Source organism: Trachurus japonicus, chromosome 17 (genome assembly GCF_045865225.1).
Source record: "Trachurus japonicus isolate A0001 chromosome 17, Traja_1.0".
NCBI classification, from domain to species: domain Eukaryota; kingdom Metazoa; phylum Chordata; class Actinopteri; order Carangiformes; family Carangidae; genus Trachurus; species Trachurus japonicus.
Window position 1 is genome coordinate 20,655,332 of NC_140923.1, and position 25,581 is coordinate 20,680,912.

The window sequence follows — 25,581 nt, forward strand, 5'->3', positions numbered from 1 at the left end:
TCTCCTTACCCCCTAACTCCCCCTCCTACCCCAGTTTATTTATCTTCCTTCCTAATGCCCCCTCCCTCCCTCCCTCCCTCCCCTTCTTCCTCCTCTCTGTCCTTTCTTCCTTCTGCAGCCCAGTGTCCCCCTCACGAACTGATTCAGGGTCAGCGTTTTTTGTCCCATAACTGAGCTCAGATCAGCGTCTGGAGCTTCAGTGAGACTCGGTGCAGCCGTTGGAGATGCAGTGACTTGGAAGTGACTGACAGCTGGGCCGGTCCAGGAATGAATGGAGGATCAATGGCACATATCAACAGACAGCTCCAAGCTGTGGGAGGGGGGGGGGGGCAGGAGTGTGTGTGTGTGTGTCCTTGTTTCCAGCCCATACACTTGAGCAAAACATTTGCTTATGTAATTAAAACTGTAATTGTACTGTATGTTAACATGTTAAAGTTAAAGTTTTACTTTTGTGTTAGGGTCAATGATGGTGCAACCCTGTCAAGTGGTGTAACTGTATTTTTTCATAAAAATCTGACTTTATACAGGAAAATAAATCTGGACTCAAGTGTAGAATAAATGTAATTCACTTTTGCAACGCAACACTATGTTTCTTGATAAAACATTTCATAATTTGTCACATAATTTAGAAAAACAACTGTGTTTTTAGGATATGTCCTGTCCAGTATTACCAAAATGCATTATTCAATTTAAATATAGAAACACAGCTAAAAATCTATTTCAATTACATTTTTTCAGAAGACAGTAGGCTATATTTTTTAGAAGTACACTTAGCATAAAATATATATAATATATTCAAATGACATGAAACCAACATGAATACAAAATGTACATTTTAACAAATCCGATGCCAATGTTTAAAGATATGTCTGAATTGCTCATCTTGCCAACCCTTATTTGTCAATGACCCGTTAACCAACATTGAACACATAATCAGAATGTCTTTTTTTTATAGAAAATAAATAATAATAATAATAATAATAATAATAATAAAAAGTATTAATAAAATAATATAAAAAAAAGTTTTTTAATTCAAATCATGTGTAAATTGTTTAATCAATACATTGTTAACAAAATCTGTATTTAATTCATTAAAATAACATATGTGTGCTCCAGTTTGGTATCCAAGCTGTTCCAGTAAGAACACCCACAACTTGTCACTTGCCACTAACTGTGACTTCACATATTGTGATAGAAAGGAAACTGATCCCAATCACTTGCTGAGGATTATTCATGTTTGCTGAGTCAGTCTGCTGCACTGTGAGCGCCCTCTTCTGGTGCCATAGGAGCATTACTCTGCCTGTAGCCTGTCATTAGTCTGGCTTCATCAGAAAACTCTATAGGCTACATGATATTATTATAGCTCTTATTTACTTATTATTTATTCTCATAGTTTTGGTCAGATATTTTTATTTCAATGGCTGCAAGAGCACAGCTGGAAAATAAAACTAATTCTTCAAATGTATCATAGGGTACATACATTTTGTCATGTACGACCCAACTGTACAAGCAGCAGTTGTGTGTGTGTGCATGTGTGTGCACGCGTGCATGCATCTGTCTGCTTTTCATTTATGTGTGCGTGTGTGTGTGTGTGTGTGTGTGTGTATGCATGTGTGTGTTTTCTCCTCAGGGAATATGTTGTGTTTTCTCTTGTTGTTGTTGTTGGAGGGCCAAGTTGTGAGAGTACAAACACATTCAGACCACACTGACTGAGAACAATAGACCATCTGTGATCAAGAACAATGGTCATGCCACCATAGTTTAGACAGAGAGAGAGAGAGAGAGAGAGAGAGAGAGAGAGAGAGAGCGACAAAGAGACAGAGAGAGAGGCATGGGCTCCTCCTGCATCACATCGTTTATTTGCTCTCAGATCAAATTTTATGACAGGTTCTAAATGAAATTAAACTTAAACTTATGGAGCAGAGTGGGACAGTTTCAGATCAAGAGAAGGAAAAGGATGAAAGAAGCAACTGAGCAAACTAAATGTCACTAGCACCAGCTGTCAACAGTCATGTCCCATGGACCTGGACCAGACCAAGACTAATAAAGGACAGAAAGCAACAACAGAGATCAGAAGAGGACAGAAACAAGATAAGGATATGAACGGATCTGAACATTTTGTATTGAAAGAACTGGAATCACTTCTGATGGTTGTCTGCCTCCATCACTAGTTTACGTTTTTACCTCTGTTTATCCAGTCATATAGAATATTTGTGTGAAGTCATTTATATAATGGCTAAAAATACTTTGTGAGGTCACACAAACCTTGACCTTTGACCTCTGAACACCAACATCAGTTGATCCTTGAACCCAGGAGGATATTTATGTTGAATGGAAAGAATAAGTATCACCCGCTCAGGCTGAAGAAAGTGATTGATTGATTGATTGATTGATTGATTGATTGATTGATTGATTGATTGATTGATTGATTGATTGATTGATTGATTGATTGATTGATTCAACTTTTTTGTCATTGCACATGTCAAAAAAGTTTCCATTCTTTTTTTTAAGATGATTGAGGCTGTATGGTGTTAACAAGCAGATCATGCTGATTGTCAGGTCATTCCTGATATGGAATCACTGCTTGGTTTAATCTTACAAGAGAAAGTCCATAGAAAGTCTTTACTAAGGGCAATAGTGAAACAAGCTACAAAAATCTCTTCTGACTCAACTCATCCCCTGTTCTCGGAATACTAACTTCTCCCATCAGGGAGAAGATTTCCAATACCAAAATGTAAATCAAATCATTCATTCAGCCTCCATTAAGCTGCTGAACAATGACAAACACTAGTGCCATACAATGTGCAATCAAAACTTTTCAAAAACTTTTTCAAACCCAGCTTTTTGTACATCTTGTGTGATGTTGCTAAGTGATCTGTAATGTTTTTATTGTGTGTGATAATGTCTTTCTAACACTGTGTGAAGCAATGGACTCTGTGCCCATGACAAATTCCCCCTCCAGGGACACATAAATTAACTTCCTCTATTAAAAATCAAGAGGAAACAGGAATCCCTGCATGTAGATTAAGACAGTAAAATCCTGATCATTATAGTAAAAGAAGAATAGTTCAGCTCTGGTTACATCTGCTACTGAGACACACTGATGCAGAGGCCTGTCAGTGGTTTAGTGTCTCCCTCTAGTGGCCATGAGAGAGTACAACTACACACTGTGATGAACAAAGCAATGCACCAGAATTTCAGTGAAATTTCATAATGACTTTGATTTAGTGAGATAAAAATAGCTACACTAAATCCCTATCCAGATGACAAATGTTTATGGTGAAGTATATTTTATGGATTGAACTCATGTGTCATATTTTCATTGGTCAGATTGTCAAACCGATGTTATTTTATTCTTATTTTTGAAGAGGATTTAATCAATATGGCTCATGTAGGCTATGTTTTATTTTTTATGTCTACTGTTTTACCTTTATTCTATCCAGATTACACTTTTTTTGCGATGCATGTGCTCTATAAACATTTGCTTGCAGTTATTTCCATACGTTGCACATTTTGTAACTAAATGATACAGAAGTTATCAATAAACAAATTAACATGACTGTACTAACCATATTTTGTTAGTTTGTTACGAAGCAAGCCAACATCATTGTTACATTATACATTGTTAAGCAAAATGCAATGTGCTGCTGGAGGACTATTGTTCTTTTTCCTGTGTTTGGATCTCTGTCTCACAGGAGACCACTGAGATTGGGACCACACATGGCAATAAACAAAATGAAAAAGTAATAAAAACAGACAGGGCCTTATGTCACATAGAGATTCAGGAGATTAAACATTTTGCAGTATGAAATAGGCTATATCCATTTCATCCTGACTCATGTGCCTGAACACTGCAATACCCAACATAAATTCAAACATAGGAAAAGACACAAAACTGCACAAAGGTCAACCTACAATCATAACCATGAGACCAATACAGTTAACAACCAGTAGGCTACCTTGTGCCCATTAAGCAGCAATGGCAGGTGAATTGTTGGAAAAATTGCAACATCTTCCAATTTTGCCCCAAGTGAGCTATCGCGATAACTCCTCTGCCAGACACACGGGATTGACAAGTGTAGACTGTAAACAAACCATGAAACAAACCCAGGAGTAGATTCATTCAGCTGTGAGGAGGCAAAAACGTTGTTGCCACGTTTCTGTTAAACACGGGAAATCCAACTTACGGTCTGTCGTGATGTCCTGGAGGAGAGGAGCCGTGCTCGTCAGGGAGCGGGTGTTGTATGGTCCGAAGAGGACGTACGTTGTTGTGGACAATAACATGGTTGACGTTAGCCGACCTAGCTAAATTGGCTAACACACTGTGGTCAACTTTCCGTCCGCAGGTGTTTGAGGGGTGTCGAGTTGAAGACCACAGGGACTGTATTGGTTTTGGACTTAAAGCTCCTCTGGGATCCATGGTGGACATATTTCCTATAGGCATGACAAGCTGAGGTGAATGAAGAGATACAAAGGCGGTGGTGGGTCGGACAGGTGGAGGTGAAGTCCAGGCACACCTCCACACTTGAGGCTCCGAGCAGCAGCAGGCACGGTAGCAGCAGTCGGCAGGTGAGGAGCAAGGCCCTGAGTACAACAGGTAGACTGAAGTTAGCCAACACACAGGTCAGTGCTGATTGCAACATCTGCAAAAGTTCATACTTGAAGCGCCAGCTTTCAACTGTGAAAGGGTGAAGCAGGCCTATCGGGACATGGGCGGGCTGTACGGCTAGTTTGGTGCGTTCCAGTTGTACTCGGCAGTGGGAATTTCCGACCTCCGAGTCGGAATTTCAATCTGGAATGCCCGTAAAGTCTGATCTCCGATTCCGTTTCCGAATTTGTCAAGGTAAATTGAAACAAATACAATATGGAAATGATTTATTATAGCCTACCACTAAACAAATAAATACATAAAACAATGAAATAATTTATTACCAAAAAAACGTTAAATATGTTTTCTTCACTAAGGAAACCACAGTCTCTGTAATCATCTGTCGATAGAACTATTATAAACTAAAGTTACAGAAGATAACGGGGGGGGGGGGGGGGGGCACTGAAGATGAGAAGGCAACATAGATTGCGGACGAAACGAACGAAACGAACTCCCAAGTATTGCTTCGCCAGCAGTAGCATACATGAGGGATTCAACTCCACACACTTTTTGTCCATAGATTTAGTGTGGTGTAGTGTATTGTGTTGTACTCTGGTTAAATGGCTGTTAGTGAAAGTCTCCTGAGGAGGGTCGGTGCAGCTCTGACAGTGCAGTAGAAGTGATTATGTAATGACTTTTTGCAGGTTGACAGTAGTTACCACAGTGATGCTGCAGAGTGCAGAGGAGCTGCTGACTGGAGAGTCACACCGGAAACGATTAGTGAATTCCTTCAAATTAAAATTTACCTATGGTAATATAGGGACATGTTAAGATAAGAAATAGTCTGGGTTCTTTGTTAAACAGGTATGAGATGCCACATACCTGGAACATCATGTTTATTCCCACCTGCGTTGAACAGTATAAAACAAATGGATATATCCTGTGCTTTTACGCTGAAAGGGTAGACAGGAACTTGTGTTTATGTCGGTAGGTGAGCGGCGTTGAGATCCCCTCTCCCCTGGTTACCGTCTCTAGTTAGAGGAGAGGAGGCTGAGAGTCGGAGGCAGGAAACCGGAGCCCGGTCAGTCCATCCGTCTGTAGCTGCACCGACCGCTGCTGCACCAGACCTGTCGGGAACGGAGGCGGCACCGGAGGATGAGAGCGCGCGCCCTGCAGTAATGATGCGATTCATCCTGGACTGTCTGAGGACATCGAGGGCGAGAGGCTCCAAGAATGAAGGGTAACAACCAGCTGGAGGTTTTTAGACGGGACTCTGTTACGGTCTGTGCTTCCATAATGCGTTTCAAACTTTGACTGGGAGAAAGAAAAAAAACCGGTAAATTGACTCGCGGTTGTTTAACAAGGAGCCGCCATTCAGGTTCAGACTCAAGTGACAGTAGTGAAACAGTTGAAGGCCTGGTCCGGGTGATTTTAATCACTGTTATTATTTGGTGGTGGGGGTGGGAGGGTGGGGTGGCAGACGTGCTTAATCATCTGCCTGCAGTGGTGATGGAGGGTAGGCTACATCCTGACTGTTACTGGCCTGTCCTAGCACTGTTTTCAGACTAATACTGTTCTGTAGATAGACTTTTAAATATGAATATTCTGAATGATAATGGTCTCAGAACTCTCTCTGGACCACATCTGGCCCACATCTGAAGAGAGCACTTTTTATTTCAAAAATACTCAGTGAACATTCAGGACTGAATCAGAAACAATATAATGAGGTTAACAGTTCCTATCAAGTTTTTCAACATTTTTAATGTTTACCAAAGAAAAATTATTCTCAAAAAAAAAACAAAAAAACTTTATTTATAATCTTGAATGACACAATTGTGTGTTACCATGCCTCAAGCAGCTTCATGTCTCTGCAATAGTAAGTAAATAATATACAATATAGAGCAGGGTCTGGCAAGTAGGTTTGGCCTCAGACCAACTTTTTTCTAATCTAAAAGATGGAAGGCTGGAACACAATCAAAGGCTAATTCTTTAAAGTAGCTCTATTGCACTGTTAGCATTGGTAGCTGTTCCTAGCACTGTTTTCAGACTTGTACTTTTCTGTAGATACAGTAGACTTCTAAATTAATATTCTGAACGATAATGGTCTCAGACCTGGACCACATCTGGTCCACATCCGAGGCCAGAGCACTTTTTATTTCAAAAATACTCATTTAACATTCAGGATTGAATCAGAAACAAGTAATCAGGTGCCCCTGCAGTAGTAAGTTAAGTTTGGCTTCGGACCAACTTTTTTCAGATGGAAGGCTAATTCTTGGTGAAATGGTGTGAGTTCATCACCAATGTCAGCTCTTGTTTTGCTTCTGTTTCTATTACTCTTTTTTTTTTTCCTCTGTAGTTAGCATGCTAAGCAGCTAACTCCAGACTTTTCCCTTTCCAAAACCGAGTCACTGTTCAGTCCAGTCTGACCTGAAGAGGAACATATCCCCTTTAACTACAGGTGCATCATATCTGTAATTAGAGAAACTAATGGAATTCTAATGGAAATCAGTTAATTTCTTAATATAGCAACTTCAGACCGATGTAACAATGGAAACACTATATGCCATGTTAATACACCTAATATTCTGCTGTAGCCACTTTATGGTTTATTGATGTCAATGTCAGTGAGTTAATGCTAGATGATGAAACCATTTTGATTACAATTGAACAACTGTCGAAGTGATTTTGACGCAGTTGATGCAGAAGTAAAAACTGGAGCATCAGTGTATGTAGCTGGGTTACCATGGTACAGTGGTTTTACAGTCATGGGCAGCAGCTCAAATCATATCAACATCATAGCTTCACAGTCGAGAGGTCACGCTGAAGAGAGAAAATGACCGGTCACATGTCCAGCGTGTCCTTAAAAGATCAGCTGTCATCCTGCATTATAACATGAAATGGTTTATTGCTGAATCCATTAGTCATTGACTAGAAACATTGATACCCATCCATTAAGCTAATTAATAATGTAATAGCTCAAAGTCTTTGGCTGCAGCCTCTTAGGTGTGTTTACTGTTTACTCTGTCATGTGACCACACATGGTTTTGGTCGTGTTAACATGCAAGCTGCTATCATACTGACAAACAATTATTTGATTAATTGAAAATAAACATGTCAGTTAGAGCACCTATATCTATTATCATACACCTTACTACCCCATTTTGTCACATTATTTTTGATATCCCAAAACACACAGCATCTCTAACAGTCAGATTGCAGAGAGCACATAACACAAACAACAGCTGTTTTTCTAATGACAAAGAGAGGGTGAGACTATACATAGCAGCACTCACATTCACTGGTACATGCAGTGAAATCCTGCAGCACTGAGCCACAGAGCTGCTGACCAAATACAGTAAAGAAAGGGCCTTTTAAAACAGGTCCTGATCCCGAAATCAAATATCCTCAGGTTTCTTTAGTGTGCGCGTCATGTGCCGAGAAAATTATCACCACGTCTGCAGCTTCCCTGAGCTCTGCTGAGCCTGGAGCCGCCTTCAGCTGACTGGTTTTTATACCATCTGAGACTCAGCCACAGATTAGCTGGTAAGAACAGCGGAACAATTAGTGGCTCAAGTTATAGCCAGATATTTCCCTGAGGAGCTGGTGGAGAGCTAAAAGAGAGAGAAACTCTTCTGGATTCTAAATAAATACTAGAGAATGCATTTCCTGAAGGAAATACAAACTGAACACCATTACTGAAGCAATGCTGAATAGGCTGAAGAAATTGTTGAAACAATGCTGAATTAACTGAAGAAACTGCTGAAGCAATGTTAAAAACAAGCTGAAGCTGAAACATAAAACTTGTAAGCTGAGAGATGAATGCCTTTTTAAAGGGGTAAAAACAGTAGGAATGTTAAAAAATGTCGAAGAAAATGTAGACATCCTGCATTGTGTAATAGTTGAAGTGTAAGAGTTGAAATCTGTAGCTAACCTGAAAGTAAATAACACCGATGAAACAGTACTTAACTGAAGCAATGGCGGAGAATAGATTTAAAAGTAGAACATGTAAGAAGAAGGCTGTTTTTATGAAATGGTTGGAACTTGGAAATTACTTGAGTTACTTCAGTTGAAGACAAAATGCTTGTGGTTTTATTCAGTGCAGGCTTTCTGCAGATGCTGACATTAGGGCTGGGCAGTGTGGCCTGAAACCTTTATCCAGACAGACAGCAAAGGGATATATTGCAGTTTATTCTGCTGCTTGATTGGTCTTTGGCTTTCAGCTCTTTACTCATTTCATTAAAAAAAAAGCTTCTAGATGAATTGCTGGTGCAGGCTGATGATGATGAATCTTCTCCTTTATTGCAAACTAGGCGCACTGAACAAAAAGTATTTGTCGGCTTGTCTGGCTGCCTACAAGTAGTCATAATAATTATTATTATTATTATTATTATTATTATTATTATTATTATTATTATTATTATTATCTATTTATTATTAGACTTATTTATTATTATATATTTTATTTTAGTATTTATGTTGTTGATATTGCCACATATTAGTAGTGATGATTTGTAGCTGCAGGAAAATCATCAAATATATGATAATTGAATATCAAATATTTAGAGTGTTAATAACTGATGACATGATTATTGAATGATCTGTGATGTTTGCCCACTGCTGCTGTGCCCTGCTGTGGGATCTTTGTTTTTTTATGAATGGCTCAATCATTGCCTGCAGTGTGTGTCTGTGTGTGGAACATACTGCAGTGGCCTATGATGGAGATGGAAGGGGGAGGAGGAGCTAGACGAGGACTAGAGGAGCGGGATGATGGTTAGAGGGAGAACAGGGAGGAAGAGGAGAGAAATGGAGGGAGGAGACTAGAGGAGGAGGGAGGATGATCTCCTCCTCTACTGCTCCCCACTCTGACTGACTCATCCCCCGCTCTCCTTCCATTCTCACATTGGTGCATTCTCGCCTGTATGTATCGATTACACACACACGGCACATACACACCCACACACACGCTCGGAGAGGCAGCTCCGCCTCCTCTGCAGTGTAGCGACAGCTAGCGAGGGGGAAAGCAATGGAGGAGCGAGCGGTGCAGCAGGAAAAACTAGAGGGATCGTGGGAGGGAGGGCAGGATGGAGGGAAGGCAGACTGGAAGAACGAGTGCTCCCTCTCCTCCCTGCTTAAACATTCCTGTCTCCTCTGCTGGTCGTCTCCCAGGGACACCGACGTCGTGGAAACGGACGAGAGGGTCCTGGCCAAGACAGCCGAGATCAGAGTAAGAAGACCGCAGCACCTAGCGCTGGTGTGTGTGCGCGTGTGTGTCTGTGTGAGCTTGTTGGGTTTTCACATGCGTGTGCGTCTGACTGTGATTTGTGTCGGTCTTCCATTTCTGTGTTCATCTAAAACAACGCATATGTGTGCCATTATAAATAATACATCTGTGTTTGTGTGTGTATAGTGTTTTCCAGCTTGGGACTCCTCCATCACTAGGGTTTCCCATGATGCTCTCATGTGATGTCATGATGCTGTGAGATAGCTGTAGATACATGTATGCTCAGCTTGACTTGGCAGCTGGATAACACTGAAGGTCCCAGCTGCACCGTGCGCTCTGCTCTTATTTGATTCATTTCATTCCAGTATGATGAGATGATCAAGGTTCATTTATCTCTGATCATTCCTCTCTCAACTGAAATTATTAGCTTCTGCATTTTTAACTACATTTGAGGCAAAAAAAATACAGTTTCCACAATGGTCATCACTCTGCTCACTGCCAGTGGTGCATCTGCTTGGTTCACTGTCACTCCCTCCATTTACAGGCTTAGTCACACACAGCATATCTGAGCTTACCAAAGCGTGTTCTTATTCTCAGTTAGACCTTCATCCAGCATGGGACTGATGCTGTATTATGCTGTAGGACAGTATTTCTGAATACTTCAAAAACTGCAAGATTTATGCAGCTTGCACAGGATTTTTACAGCCGTGTTGATAAGAATACTGGTCGAACCTCTCTCGCATACATACACATACTGTATACAGTATATACTCTATACTGTATATATCTGGTATTTATAGTATAGTATGATTTTCATCTCTGTAGCACCACAACACTTATGGCACTAACAGTGCACAATGTTGTGACACATTTTGCTTTTATCAAAAACCATGTACAGTCTCAGTCTCTGAGAAGTGTAGTTTAGGACATTACGTGCTAAGGTTATTAATAAATAGAATTATTCCATCATAATGGACAGGGCTGCAGCTAATAATTAATTATCAGTTCAGTCTGTCATATTTTTTTGTCAATTAGATTCAGGAAATCTGTAAATAGTTAGAAGCTGAAATAGAAATGATTAATTCCTTATCAGAAATGTTTTAGTAGTAATTTACTGTTGATCAACCAATTGGCTTTAATCTCCAACAGGGAGTTACAATGTTTGATGAGTGTCAAGGCTGCTTTCTGGACATCAAGCCTTAATATGCTAAAGCACTCTTATCACTGGAGAAATGTTTATGTAAGTCAGGTGATCTGTGATCTTTGATGATCTGAGTGCCAAGGAGAGATCAGCCAGCTCTTTGTGCCCAGATGGTGCAACATTAATTATTCCTTCATAGCTTCAAAGGCGCTGAGGCTCCAAGCTGTAGGGACCTTCACCTGAGGGAGGAGGGCCACTCCTTCTGACTGGATTGGTGCAGAGGCCACAGGCTCAGCTCAGTCCAGTGTAAATGGAGGAGGAGAATGGATGCCACCATTCAAGGCCACTTCCATCTGTGGATGGGATCTAGATGAAAGGCTCTTGGTGGAACCCATTGTCCACCGCAAGGACTTCAAGACCTTGAAAGAGAACCTCACAGAGGACCAGGTGGTATGTGGTCTCTGAAGGCCACGTATAGGAAGAGGGAATGATGGAATGATGGAAGGGGCAGATCAGGTTGGAGGTTGAGTGAAGCCAAGCTGTTGGCACAGAAGGAGCCGAGGGGGTTCTGTGTGGTGGTGGTGGGCTTTGATGAATGTCCTCTCTGTAGGTCAGGCAACAAACCCAACCCCCTCCCAACTGTTTGGCAGAGCAGAGGTACGGAGGAAGCAAATATTTGCTCAGTCACTGCTGCCTCCGTTTCTCAAGTGTCAGAACCAACTGCCAACTTGTTCCCAGATCACCCGCATCATCATTCTGATCTGTGGCTGAAAGGTGAGGACGAGGTTCAGGACAACAGCACGATGAAGAGCCAAGAACTGCCTGTCCAGAACTTTGACGCCCTTAGGGGCAGGAAGGACTCTGATGGAGAAGAAGGAGAGGGGCTATACCACATTGGGGGAGGAGTTAAAGAAGAGGTCGTAAGGACCATAGATATATATACAGTACCAGTGACGGCAACGGTATATACGGTTATACGGTTTATAGATTAATAACGTAGCATTTTAACCCCAACTTTTGTCTCAAATTAGTTATTTCACCAGTAAGCAGCTGTGTAATACACGGGTCCAGGGCCATTGTATAGGGGAGAAAAGTGATGATAATTCTAGGGGCCCAGCAACCAGTAGGGCCCACAAAAAACCCAGTAGTCTAATCTTTGTATGACTGAATTATTCTGCCTAGACCCTGACTAATACTCATAGTAATGCTGCATTAGCATCAAAACAAAGAAGGCTAAATAAAAAATGATAATACGTATGTAGTCTAAGAAAAAGTGGAAAAGTCAGGGGCCCACTTTAGTATTCTTTCAGGGGGCCCAGAATTCCTAGCAACGGCCCTGCATGGGATGATGTAGTGAGCTGGTTATATTATGGATAGAACCCGGACTTGAAGCTGCAGGGGTTCTATCAGCCTGTCGGGGTCACTAGCCTATATAACAACCTGCTCACAGTCACAATAATCATCCCTTACTAGAAAAGTGACTCTACAAAATCTTTTTATGTTGCCCTCATTAACACATCTATATGCAGCATATTTTCCGTTCCTTTTGTTGGGAGCTCATCTGCTGATAACATTAAGTACAGTTTGTATTTGGGTAGTGAAACCAGTATTTTAAAAAATATCCAAGCATCCTGTATCGTAAAAAAAATGACTATGTAGGATCACTTCCTGGACTCAAAAAATCTTTTCTTTGAGGTGCTTTTTGGATGGGGCAGAAAAAATATCCAAGGCACTCTCTGTGAACTGTTAAAAAGCCTTTATTGCTATGGCTTGGTCATGTTAACCTTTAAAAGACTACTACACGTTTCAAACAGTTACCTAACACTAACACTAACCCTAACCCGATTAAAGGATAATTACCATTTTTTACAATCTGGACCTTATTTAATACAATAAACATAAAATACAATCATTTACTCACCCAGATAACTTTGGTGTCATTACAAGTCGTTCCGAGGAAATTAGCTCCAGCCGAGAGCCACGTATATCCATATAATGTGAGTACATGGGGCAGCGCAATGCAGCCTCTAAATAACACATTATCCACTCTGAGACTCGTTCATTAACCTCTGACCTGGATGATGTCATCTCCAACCGCTGCCCGGCTCATTCTGATTATAATCATTATGCTTCAGCATTTGGGTCCATTTTTAGCGCAACTAGCCGGAGCTTTAGTGAGTCCATGTTTAGCGGTATGTTATTACCGGTAGTAACAAGCCGCACCGCGCGGTGGTCGGAGATGACATCATCCAGGTCAGCGGTTAGTAGGTCAACCTACAGACCCCAGATGTTGATAACAGCTAACCCTGGACTCAGAGGGGAATAGCACTAGCGTATCATAACAAAATAATGGTGAAATGAATGAGTTTTGCGGCGGATAATGTGTTATTTAGAGGCTGCATTCCGCTGCCCCGTGTACTCGCATTATATGTACACGGCTCTCGGCTGGATCTAATTTCGTCGGAACGACTTGTAATGACACCAAAGTTATCTGGGTGAGCAAATGATCGTATTTTATGCTAGAAATAAGGTCCAGATTGTAAAAAACGGTAATTATCCTTTAAACAGCCGTTTGACTCCCTGGCGAAGGCGTGTAGCCAAAACGCTCATCGTCTTTTAAAGCTTCACATGACCAAGGCATAGCAATAAAGGCTTTTTAACTGTTATCCAAGAAAGTGCCTTGGGTATTTCTTACTTTTCTACCGTCCTGTAGACGTCCATGTGACGTTTAACAAATCAAACCGTTTGGAAATCGGTCCAGAATTCAGCGGATAATTCTGCTCCAGATTGAGTAGTTCCTCTTTTCCTCCCTAGATGTACATGCACTGCTGCCTGTACCAAGATGGCGGCACTTTAGGCACGTCCCTACACAGTCAATGTGGTGTCTATGTGTCTATGGTCAGGACCCTTTCCTGTAATAGATGCATAAACCAAGCTAGACTCAGTCATATAGTGATGTGTATACAGTAGGTCCAACATTTCTCACCTGTGTGTGTGCTAGTACCTCCACATGCATGTTTCATCACTCCACACATGTTTCAGTCATTCTGAAAGCCTAAAGCGTGTGTGTGTGTTTGTGTGTGTGTGCGCGTGCGCGTGCGGTTCCAGGAGTTGGAGAATTCCGTGACGGTGGAGAACATAGAGCTTCAGGAGCAGCAGTCGGACCGTAAGGAGCTGGAGGAGACTCTGGATAAACTAGAGAAGCACAAAGAGACGCTGGTTCAACAAATCAAGTCAACCAGGCAGCTCTGCTATGAAGAGAGTCAGCAGGTACAGACGGACCGCTCTCTCTGTGACCTGCATGGATGTTTCTTAAATATTGTCTGTGTGAATACCTGAGGAGCATACTGCAACTGATGTGCATTTTAAAACACCCTGTGATGCAGTCTATAGGTGTGTTTCCACTACAGGAACTTTCCCCAGTAACCAGGAACTAAATTTAGTTTCGGAGTAAAAGATTTCCCCAAAAACAGCCCAGGTCTGGAGGTAGTACTTTTTTTAAACATATTTTTTATTTTTTTATTCACAATAGTAACATGACATAATATATTTCCCTTCATTTACATGTTTTCCCTTTTTACAGCTGCACATTATCTTAACCCTTAACACAATCAAGAATCGTGTAAGAAAGCAGTACAATAAAATAATAATAAATAGAACATATAGGATCAATTATATACACAGATTTAGAGTGAGAAAAAGAGAAGAAAAAAAGAAATGAAAATGAATAAAATATAATAATAACGATAATATACTGAACATCTCTGATTGGATGAGTACTTGCAGTACAGTATATTTAAATACAAATTCAATCATATATGATTAATATATACGTATTTTTCAGATTATCACGAATAAGACCTGCTAATCCCTAATCGTACAAATAGAAAAAATGTAATCCTATAGGATACCAATTTCTCAACACTGTGGGAGAAAGAAGTTATTATCTTCATTACATTGTAGTGTATTACTGAAGACTTAATGTAGCAGAGTGCTTTCCCTCACACATACAGCATTGTTTTGCATTATATTTTCAATATCTACAGTAGCATCAGGCATGGTACAACAAACGATATCAGTAAGTTAAAGTGCATGCTGCTATGACTCAGATATGCTTTTCTCCCACAGGTTAAAACACATCTATATGTGTGTATCTGCAACATACTGTATCCTAATGTAACTCTCTGGTGAGAAGAGGGATGAAAATGTTACAGTTATTAGCTGCCAAGCCACTGTAAAGACTTCTTGATCCTTGTTTTTCAAGATGCATAAACACAATAATATGTAGAAGAAACCTTTGTTCTTGTATATACAGTATGTGTAATTTTCAAACTAGTACATTTACTTTAGTGATAATTTGCATAATCTCCCCGGGACTTCAGGCCTCGTTGGAAATGCAGATAACAGTGGGCCACAGGAACCTTTCAGTTCCTTAAAGTTCCTTGAGCTGTGAGCACCTTTTACTGCACTGCAGTAGCTGACAGGGATTTTTTTTTGTCTTATTCAGTTTTTTTTCTTTCTTTTTTTCTTCTTTTTTTATAATATATCCATCCTGAAACAATATCAGTGATGGAGTGAATCGTACCGTTTATTTTCTTTATTTATTTTTTAACCCAGGTCCCGACCCTCCCCGTATTTCCCCCCCAAAAAAAGAGGGGAGAGAAAATAAAAGAAAAAGAAAACAGGCAAACAAAAAACACAGAATACAAACAGAACAGGAGAAAATAAAAAGTCAGTGAAAATAAATAAGAAAAAGTGAGCTAAGCTGACAGGGATTTCTGATTGGACGCTACCGCAGATATTGAACATAATGTCTGTATCCATTCATCAGGTTGGCAGCAGCAGCAGCACTCGTATATCATATGGAGCAGACAAGACCTAGCGTTTGTTGTGTTTACTAGATTGCTTTGAAACTGACGAACCCACTCGTTGGACTCTTCCAGATCCTGTCTCTGCAGGCGGAGGAGGCGCACAAGGAGAGCCAGGTGGAGGAGTACGAGAGGGAACTGGCCCGAGCCAGGTGGAGGCTGAGGAGGCTCCGAGAGGAGGTGAAGCAGGCCAAGAGGAAGGCGGACGAGGCCGGAGAAAGGAACACGCCTCTGCAAGACTCCATCAGACAGTCCTATGAAGAGATCCTGCAGGTATGACAGGATGTTTGTGTTTGTGTGTGTGCAGAATAGATAGTATACAGCGTTGTGTACTTCACCCAAAACCATCTGCCGTCCCCTGCAGGAGGAGCACACTCTGTGCTCGCTGTCAGGAGGTGCAGTCACTCCAGAGAGCCAGCTGGAGGAATCCACGTCTCCCGCAGACACCACCGAGGACGATCCACTCCCCATGAGGCCGTGGGGGAGGAGCCAATCACTGCCCGCCTACGCTGACCTGATCATGGTAAAATCACAGTAACGATGCTCAGTGCTACCTACAGCAGCTCTGTGGACAGTGGTCATTTAGTTTCAGCTCCATTTTTATTACTGATCACTCTCAAGTGTCAGGGCCAGAGTCATTATAGAAGTATTGATTAAATCTGAAGTTATTAATTAGAGAAAAATGGTTACACAGGGATAATATAATTTATCTAAACACAATATCCAGCAGCACTGATTTATTCCCACCAGTAAAAAGCAGAGTAGTGCAGTAGTGCAGCAGTTTGATCATGTGCAGACACTCAGTAGTGAAGCTAAAAATAAATCTGTTACTATTTTTGTCAGATTTCTTTTTTTTTTGGATAATCAGTTGATGGAAGGAGCAAACAATATGACAGGTTATTGATGTTCCAGCGTATTCACCAAAAAAGGAATTTAAATGAAACACACACAAAAAAAATTAAAACACATATTTAATGTCACAACTCTCTCTCTCTCTCTCTCTCTCTCTCTCTCTCTCTCTCTCTGTGATTGTACCAGAGGGGCAGCGGCTCATCTTTTTGTAATAATCTAGCAGACACCAGAGAAGAAATCAATGACAGTGGGACCAGTTCTCCAAAGGTATCTTCATCACCTCTCCTCATCATCATGTCACATTAAAAAAAAATATATATATATATATATATATATACATATACATATTTAAAGGGATATTTCAACATTTTGGCAAATTGGCCCATTGCCATAATCCCTATAGTCATAGCAGTAGGTTTGTTACCTTTAATTGTCGGTGCAAGCTATTTTTAGAACAGCGGAGCAGAGCCGTGAGCTGCTCAGAGCTACACTATGGAGGCTAATGGAATTTCTTGGTTTCCCTCATCAAACTCATCAAATACACAATCCAACAACTCCACAACACTCTGGTGGACAAGTTGTGACCTGCACATTCACGACGCTATGAGATAATAACGGAACATTACGTTGTTTTAGAGGTAAATTCATGCAAAACCGCTGTGTTGCCTTCAGGGCCAGTTTTTCAGCAAGCAGTCTCTGTATTTACCTCTAAAACAACTCTGTCTCATAACGTTCCGTTATTATCTCATAGCGTGGTGAATGTGCAGGTCACAACTTGTCCACCAGAGCGTTTTGGAGTTGTTGGATTGTGTATTTGATGAGTTTGATGAGGGAAACCAAGAAATCCCATGAGCCTCCGTAGCGTAGCTCTGAGCAGCTCACGGCTCTGCTCCATCATTCTAAAAATAGCTTGCAAATAAAGGTAACCAACCTACTGCTATGACTATAGGGATTATGGCAGTGAGCCAATTTGCCAAAATGTTGAACTATCCCTTTAACATACATACACACATACACATATTTAACTTTTATTTAACAAGGTAACATAAGTGCAGGTAAGTAACTTCGTATTTACAATGGTGAGGTAAGGGGCTAAAAAGGAATACAAAGTTAAAGTTGAATAGCCAACCATCAACAGATTATGCATACAAGTAGAAATATAATACAACAGTAAAATCATACAATATACAAAACAAAAGAAGGTAAGATGAAGGGTGTGAAGGTTTATCTAGCTGCTGGAACGGTTTGACTGTTAATTGAACCCACTGATCACACTGTCTTGTTGCAACAATCAGTGTTGATGGGATGTGAACACAGTAATATGACTGTAACGTGCCGTGTGCTGTTGTGTTGTGGTGTGGTGTGGAACAGATGGACAGGTCTGACATTGAGGATGACCCTGAGGAGGAGGGGGAGATCAACAATGAAGGGGGGGCAGAGAGAGAGGAGGAGGAGGAGGGTAAAATGAACCAAAGCCCACTCGAGCAGCTGGATTTCTATCAGGCCGACCCGTTTGCCCACTGTCAGAGTGACCGTAAGTATCACACACACACACACACACACACACACAGCCTCACACACGTGCACACCTCTGCAGTAACATCATCATGGACACAGTGTCTGGAACACAGACGTCCAACTGTATCAGATTTGTGTAAAGCATCTATGATATTATCATGATAATAATAATGAACTATTCAATTCTCAGAAGCTTTTCTTTGGGGTTTTGATGTGTATCCAGTTTAAGAAATCACCCACTGAAACCAGGAAACAGGCTTTTATCAGAGCACTAACCGTCTGTACATGTACAATATATACAGATCAATGCATGTGACAAAATAGTTGGGTAAGATAACAGAAGATACACAAAAAACCAATAGCTGAACGTAATTTAAATGAGCAGTGCAACAAATAGAGAAAAAAAACAACTGCAGTATCTTTAGGGTCTTGTTTCCCACACAGGTTGAAAAAGGAACTGCTGAGCACAATTCTCATAGTATAGCACATTATCTCCTATGTCAGCTAATGTAGAAGGTAATTAGACGATAGTTCAAAAGATGTCTACTCCTCCATCTCCATTTAAGTAGTTCAATAGAAGAGATGTACAGGTGCATCTCAATAAATGAGAATAGCTTAGAAAAGTCAAGTCAGAAGTCAATTCAAATAGTGAATACAGATTCATTACACACATTATGTTTTCATTTCTTTTAATTGTAATGATTATGTCTTACATATAATGAAAACCCAAAATTCTGTAAATGAAAAAATGAGAATAGAGTGAAAAAGTTCACTATTGTAACATAATGGTGTCTCACTCTAATCAGCTAATGAACTCCAAACATGTCCTGAGCCTTTAAATGGTCTGGTTCAGTAGGTCCATCATGGAGGAGACTGGGGTTACTCCATATACTGCAGTATACGGGTATTTCTAAAGTAACTGAGAAGCTTTTTGGGTCCATATAACCAGAAAGGGACAAAGCGACAAGAGTGTGTGCTATCTGCGACATACAAACTTTAACAAACTTTATACATCCAATTATACATCTATTTTTCCCTGATGTGTGTTATGTTTCAAAAAAACATGTGCTGCCTGAGCCATCTATCTCCTGTTACTCCACATGTATTTCATTTAACTGGTTCTATGTAGTGAATGCACATTCCCTTTCTCCATCTAATTTGTAGATGACCTTTTCAATGAAGATCTGTTCCCTAAAACTGACACATCAGGTGAGTAAAACAGTATGTCACTTGAACTTTAGGAGGACAACGTGTTATTAATGGAGATCGGCATATGATCAGTCAAGGTTTAAAGGGGAATTGCCGTTTTTTACAATCTGGACCTTATTTCTAGCATAAAATTTGATCATTTACTCATCCAGATAACTATAACTCGACTGAACTGACACTGATGATAGACTCAGCTGGACTTGAGACAGTCCATAAGTCCATAAATTCTAGCATGCATTACAGGAGGAAAGAGAAGAAGGAACAGTGTGGAGTCCCTATAGAAAAGTCCAAAGAGAGTTATAACTAGAATGACACTCAGTAGAGTTCATGTTGCCACCAAACAATTATACACATCAAAGAAACATTTAATGAGTTCTTCCCTGGCCCCTCCCCCATCCCCCAACAGGTCTGGTGTAAATCAGTTCAGGACTTTTTGTTGAAGACATAGTAAGAGGTGAAAACACATAAGATGTGAAGATTAAAGGGGACCTATTATTCTTTTCCGGCCTTTCAGACTTATAAATATGTTTTAATCTGAGCCTTTCAGAGTATGCAATCGAAACTTTCAATAGTGCTCCACTGGGGTCCAATATCATATTAAAAACCCCTGAATGAGCAGAATAGGTCCTCTTTAATACCTGAGATGTGATGGTTGTGTGGTGGAAATTTGCTGACATTACATTAGTATTCTTCTTATAATAAGTAGTAACGTACTCTTTGAAGTAGTTGTAGTCAAACCTTGTAGTAATCCTGTTAACTCCATCAGTGGAGACATTAAATTTCCGCGACAGTTGAAACCTGAGACCTGTCACTCCCATGAGTGAGTTTAATGTGAATGTTGTTTTACTTGGGTGGTGAGTGCAGGACTATTGCCTCTACAACCTGAATGTTTTTTTCTGCTGCCAATCCACCTAAGTAGATTTGTTGTTAGAAAGAGTAAATGTGCCTGACACAGTTTTTCTATTTTCAATAAGATGGACTTGGTTACTGGTTACTGTTGCTATGCCGGGCAAGCTTTCACTCCCAGCCATGCTCCTGGCAAATTTGGTATCGATTTCAAAGGAAATATCAGCAAATTTCTGGATAAACTGTTCTGAGATAATAGAGAGAAGAAGTCACAAAGATCATTCAGAGTTTTCAGTGACGTGACTCGCGCAGGAGGATAAAACATCTGTTCAACGACACGACTGGACAATGTACAGAGCAGCAGTAAGGGCTGGTCATTTTACCGTCTATCAACCCACGAAGACTTAGGTCATCTCACTGGTCATGAAACGTTGTCAAACTGCAAGTTTTGGGGCGATTGTGAACCACATACAGCTTTCGCTGCTGTTTTTTTTTTCTCCCACCGCTGTATCAGTCAGTGAAAGCAGTCCCTGCCTGGAGGATCCCTCGCCTAAAAGCCCAGGTAAAAGCTGTAAAAGTACAGCTGTCATTTCGGAGGTGAACATATGGTTATCCCCATATTTACACTTGCTCAAGTCGAAAAAAAAGTCAGCTCGTATCTGAACATCTAGCTGCTGCCGCCGCCGTAGTAGCAGCAGCAGCAGCAGCAGCAACAGCAGCAACAACATCCTTCTCTACAAACAAATGTTTTTCGTCCTAGTCTCAAAATGTGTCCACAAAAGCAAACGTAATGACTCACTGCCGAAAGCTTGCCAGGCCTATAGTTATGGTTGCTAACGTAGGATTGGACAATAGCCGTTTGTGGGAGGGGTTGGCGAAGGGTCAATTGTAACATTAAAATGAGTAGGCTACTTGGCATCCTGGAAACCTGCCTGATTTTGGAGATATGCAGTGTTTGTTTGCTATTACTTTCATTATTTCCACTACGATCGCTCACTGAGCAGCTCGCGTCTCTGCCCTGTGTATCTCAAAACAACATGCACTGATAATTAAAGGTAATGAACCTACTGCTATGACTATAGGGATTATGGTGATTGGAGAATTTGACTAAATGTTGAACTGTCCCTTTAAGTTTTTGTTAATGATCTGTTTGACAGATGGATTCGCTTCAGATCCCTTCAAAGGCAGCGACCCTTTCGCAGCAGATATTTTGTTCCCAGAGGGCGACGCCAATGGGGGGGCGGGTAATGGCGGTGACGAGGCGGACACCAGTCTGTCCTGCGCTGAAAACAAAGCCTCAACAGGAACCCAGTGCTTCGAATCCGAATTCCCCGACGAAGACAGCGACATAGAGATCAGCTACAGCCGCGAGGACCTGGACGCCATCGTCGTGGTGGACGAGTCTTGTGGATTTAAACCCATTCAGAGCTCCTCTGAGGAGCTGGGGCCAGAGCCCATCCAGGGCTGGAGGTCCCAGGGTCAGTATTCTGTAGAGTCAGACCCCAATGGGTACGAGCTGGACCTCGGTGCTTTTTCCCCTCCCTCTGACATCGAGGAACAAAGTCTGGGATCTTTAGCTGGAGAGGTCGCCACCGAGTCACCAGCAGCACTGGAACAAGGTAACTGATACTCAGAACTTGTGGGTCCTATTCACCATCATGTAGGAGGCGAAGCTAATGACCAGTGTAGACGTTTTGGTTTCAACGTTTTGGGCTGTGATGTCATCCAACATTATCAACAGTCAGTGTTCTGATTAATAGAATGTGGTGACGTAGTAACAAGCATACAGTGCTGCAGAGATGCTCCGGTCTACAAATCATAGAAAGGAACAGACTTTATATTTTATACTTTATTCTTTATACTAAATAAAATTGAAAATAAGAGCACAAACAGACAAACTGAACAAATTAAAACATGAGGAATATATGAAACACTAATAAACACCCACAAAAAGCTTCAGCATACTTACTCTTCCCAATTCTACATTCTTCATTCAAGTCTTAAGCTCCTGTCTTATATTAGTGAGAAGAATATTTTTCTTATGATTGGTTTCTGTCTTTGAATCCTGACCTGTTTGTCTTTGTACTGAGTCCCTTTGAAATTCATAGACTTTTCATCTCTGACCAAAGTGTTTCACATTTGGTACAGGTTTCCCCTGACTTTAAAAGTCTTGTTTTTGAGGTTTGTATTTCCAGCTTTGACCACTCGTTGTTGTCTTCTCATAGGTATTAGTTCTGGTTCAGCTCAAATGGTTCCAGAGGAAGTCCCATTTGAACCGGACTGGACTGGCAACACGGAGCAAAATGTGTCTGGTGATGCTAATTCCAGTCAGGGAGCAGAGTGGGATAGCAACATAGAAAAGGAACCTCAAAACCCTGCTACTCCCCAGAACTCAGTGGACTCCCAGAACCTCTACAACCTGCCGGACTCCGATCAGAACAGAGACATGAGCTTTGAGCTGAGCTATGAAACAAGCTGTCAGTCTTCCTTTGACCCATACGGGTTTAAACTCAGTCCAGAGCATTCAAGTCAAACCCTGTTGGATCCCGATGAAGCTGAACTGAGCCCAGAACCTAATGACAATGATCTGGCTTTTGACCCTGAGCCCTCCTCTTCTCAACCAGACCAACTGAACTTTGATCCCTACGAGCTGGACGTCACTTCCCCCCAGATGGCCCGGGACTCTGATCCTTATGGCTTTAAGCTCAGCCCTGAGGAGGAGAACCAGGAGGTAGTGGACCTCTGTGACCACAGTAACCCGGAAGCAATGGACCTTTGCACCTTTGACAACATCGAGCAAGTAGAAGCCTCTAACTATAGCAACCAGGATGTCCTGGAACCTCACAACCATGAGAACCAAGAAGTGCTTGAACATTGTAGCCACAATAACCAGGATCTGCTGGATTTGTGCAACAATGGAAACCAAGAAGTGCTGGAACCTCCGAGCCTTGACAACAGGGGGTCAGTCAGCCATGATAACCAGGAACTCCTGGATCTCTGTAGTCATGATAACCAAGAGGTAGTGGAACCCTTTCACAATAGCAATGAGGAACTACTTGAACCTTGTGACTACGTGAACCAAGAAGTCCTGGAACCGTGTAGCCAAGGCAATCAAGATCTGCTGGATTTCTTCCATCCTGAAAATCAGGAGGTGCTGGATTTAGATAGCCATGGCAACCAAGAACTGCTGGATTTTGATAGCAAAGAAAATCAGGAATTGCTGGTGTCTGGTAGCGAAAGCAACCAGGATCTCCTGCAGCTCAGTAGCAACGAAAATCAGGAATTTGGGGACTTAGGCAGCCATGACAACCAGGAGGTGCTGGACTTGCTGAGTAAGGAAGTTCTCCCCGAAGCGAATAACAACCAGTGTGTTGTGGAACCAGAGGTCAGTGTCAGTCCCACCAATAACAGCTCAGACAGCGACGCGACATCAGAAGAGCAGCTGGGACTGGAACTCAGCAACACCAGTATCTGCACTACGGGTGCTGCTGAAACCCTCAACATGGCCATCAGCAACATGTCCGCCAACCAGGACCTGGCTGCGTCCAACACTCCCGCCAGACAAAACTTGTTAGAAGGTGACCTGGGTTCAGTGTTCGGGGCTGGAGGATACATCGGTTGTCCAGATGTGGCCGACGACCTGGAACCTCTGGACAGAAGGCCGGCAAATCCTGTAGCAGAGCCAGTGCGACCGGTCAGACCAGTTAGACCTCCTCGGCCCTCACTCAGGGTAAGTTGGAAACTCACTTGCAGTTTCTCCTGGATCCACTCGGACTCAGACACATCTAAACTGTTTTGATTTTAATCCATTAGGGCCTTGTTGTATTGGATATGTTCAGATCAACTGCATTCTGGACACTTTAGTCTATTAAGATTGGATCTGATTGTGCTCAGGTCCATTTTAGATTATTTCAGATAATTATTCATTGATTATTAACTTGAGGTTTGGGATGGTTCAGATCCAAAATGTTTGTTTGTTTCCTTGAAGACCTTGACTTCTTCTGAGTTATCTGTCGAAGATGAACACATGTGGTCCAGATGAAGATTGAAAGCATGACCCTAACCCTAGTCTTTTGGACCATATTAGATTTCTCAGGACTTGGACAGGAAAACTTCTATTGGTTTTTGCACATGCAAATATTTTATTATTTGTTGCGTTGCGTTCCGTTGTGTTGTTTTAGGTTAGGTTAGGTTACGGTATGTTAGGTTAGGTTAGGATAGGTTGTCCTATAAGGCAAAGTGCAGTATCTGTAAAAATGCCAAACTGAGAAAAACAGCTTTTTGTGTTTTTCATTGTCAGGTTTAAGCATCAAATTATGAATAACTACCAAGTCTATAATTGATTAGAAAAAGGTGTTTTATGGCAGATACTGCACTTTGCCTTGGTTTGGTTAAGATACTGCCCTTTTGCCTTGGTTTTGGTGCAGATACTGCACTTTTGCTTGGTATTAGCTACAGATACGGCACTTTGCTTTGGTTTTACTCCAATGGAATTATAGAGTAAATTATAGAATGTAGGTAGTACAGTACTCTTTGCAGATACTGCACTTTGCCTTGGTTTCACAGTGCTTTCTTGGATGGACACTGGAGCAAAAAGAAAAAGCCCAATAACCCCTCGAAATTTTAGCAGTACCAATATCAAATTCTACCACATTGAAGAGAATATGCCACACTTTTGATTGGTCAAAAAAAAAAAAACATTGAAAAAATGCAGATACTGCACTTTGCCTTTGTAGGGCAGTAGGTTACAGTATGCTATGTTAGGTAAGGTTACAGCATGTTATGTTATGTTAGGTTATGTTATGTATGGAAATATTAGTAATAATCATGTTATAGATATATGTTTTTAAAAAATCACCAGCATAAACACTGCAAAATATTTGAACTAAATGAACTCAAATACTGTGTAAATGATCACAAAAACTTTACACTGGGACATCCTGATATCAGCATCAGTCATACAGCCTCTTGTCAGATGTCCTGGCCTTAATCATTTTCATCATTTCCAACAGATTGAACCACATTTATCATCTTCATGCTGGATCTTGTCTGTATGTTTCAGGCCAAGGAGAAGGCTCAGTCCCAGTCTCAGGGCATCGACCTGAAGTAACCTCTCGTCAGTCAACACTCCCGCGGGGGTTACTGTGTCAGCAGGGTTCCCATGACAACAATGGCATTGCAAGAGATGAAGAGGATGAAGAGAGAAGTAAGAGGACTGACAAAGGAGCTAGCGACAAAGGGAGGTGGCAGGAAGCAGGGATGGTGAAACAGGAGAAATCATTCAGCTGTTCTTTATGGCAATAATTCTAGTTTCAGTTGCAGTTTTATGTTCAGACAT

At 41.4% G+C, this 25,581-nt stretch overlaps 1 protein-coding gene across 4 annotated transcripts; it reads left to right on the top strand.

The window, feature by feature from the left end:
• Positions 1 to 5,541: 5,541 nt before the first annotated feature.
• On the top strand, positions 5,542 to 25,581 carry LOC146970575 (uncharacterized). 4 transcript variants are annotated; one of them, XM_085804517.1, is made up of 11 exons: positions 5,542 to 5,828; positions 9,755 to 9,812; positions 14,059 to 14,220; positions 15,894 to 16,091; positions 16,183 to 16,341; positions 16,857 to 16,937; positions 18,042 to 18,204; positions 19,353 to 19,397; positions 21,401 to 21,862; positions 22,469 to 23,973; positions 25,306 to 25,581. In XM_085804517.1, exons 1-11 carry the CDS (start codon positions 5,767 to 5,769, stop codon positions 25,351 to 25,353), a joined length of 2,943 nt encoding a protein of 980 aa, XP_085660643.1. In that variant the 5' UTR covers positions 5,542 to 5,766; the 3' UTR covers positions 25,354 to 25,581. The 4 variants fall into 4 exon arrangements, with proteins under 4 accessions (XP_085660643.1, XP_085660642.1, XP_085660641.1 ...); XM_085804516.1 differs by having other exon boundaries at positions 5,585 to 5,828; positions 9,755 to 9,839; XM_085804515.1 differs by lacking the exon at positions 5,542 to 5,828 and having other exon boundaries at positions 9,383 to 9,812.

Bases quoted from the DNA above. Each gene is read 5' to 3' on its own strand.
- LOC146970575 (XM_085804514.1), top strand. From the start codon at position 9,612: ATGGAGGAGCGAGCGGTGCAGCAGGAAAAACTAGAGGGATCGTGGGAG. The intron at 16,938-18,041 runs GTATCTTCATCA...GGTGTGGAACAG, and splicing joins GTGGGACCAGTTCTCCAAAG to ATGGACAGGTCTGACATTGA. The intron at 21,863-22,468 runs GTAACTGATACT...GTCTTCTCATAG, and splicing joins ACCAGCAGCACTGGAACAAG to GTATTAGTTCTGGTTCAGCT.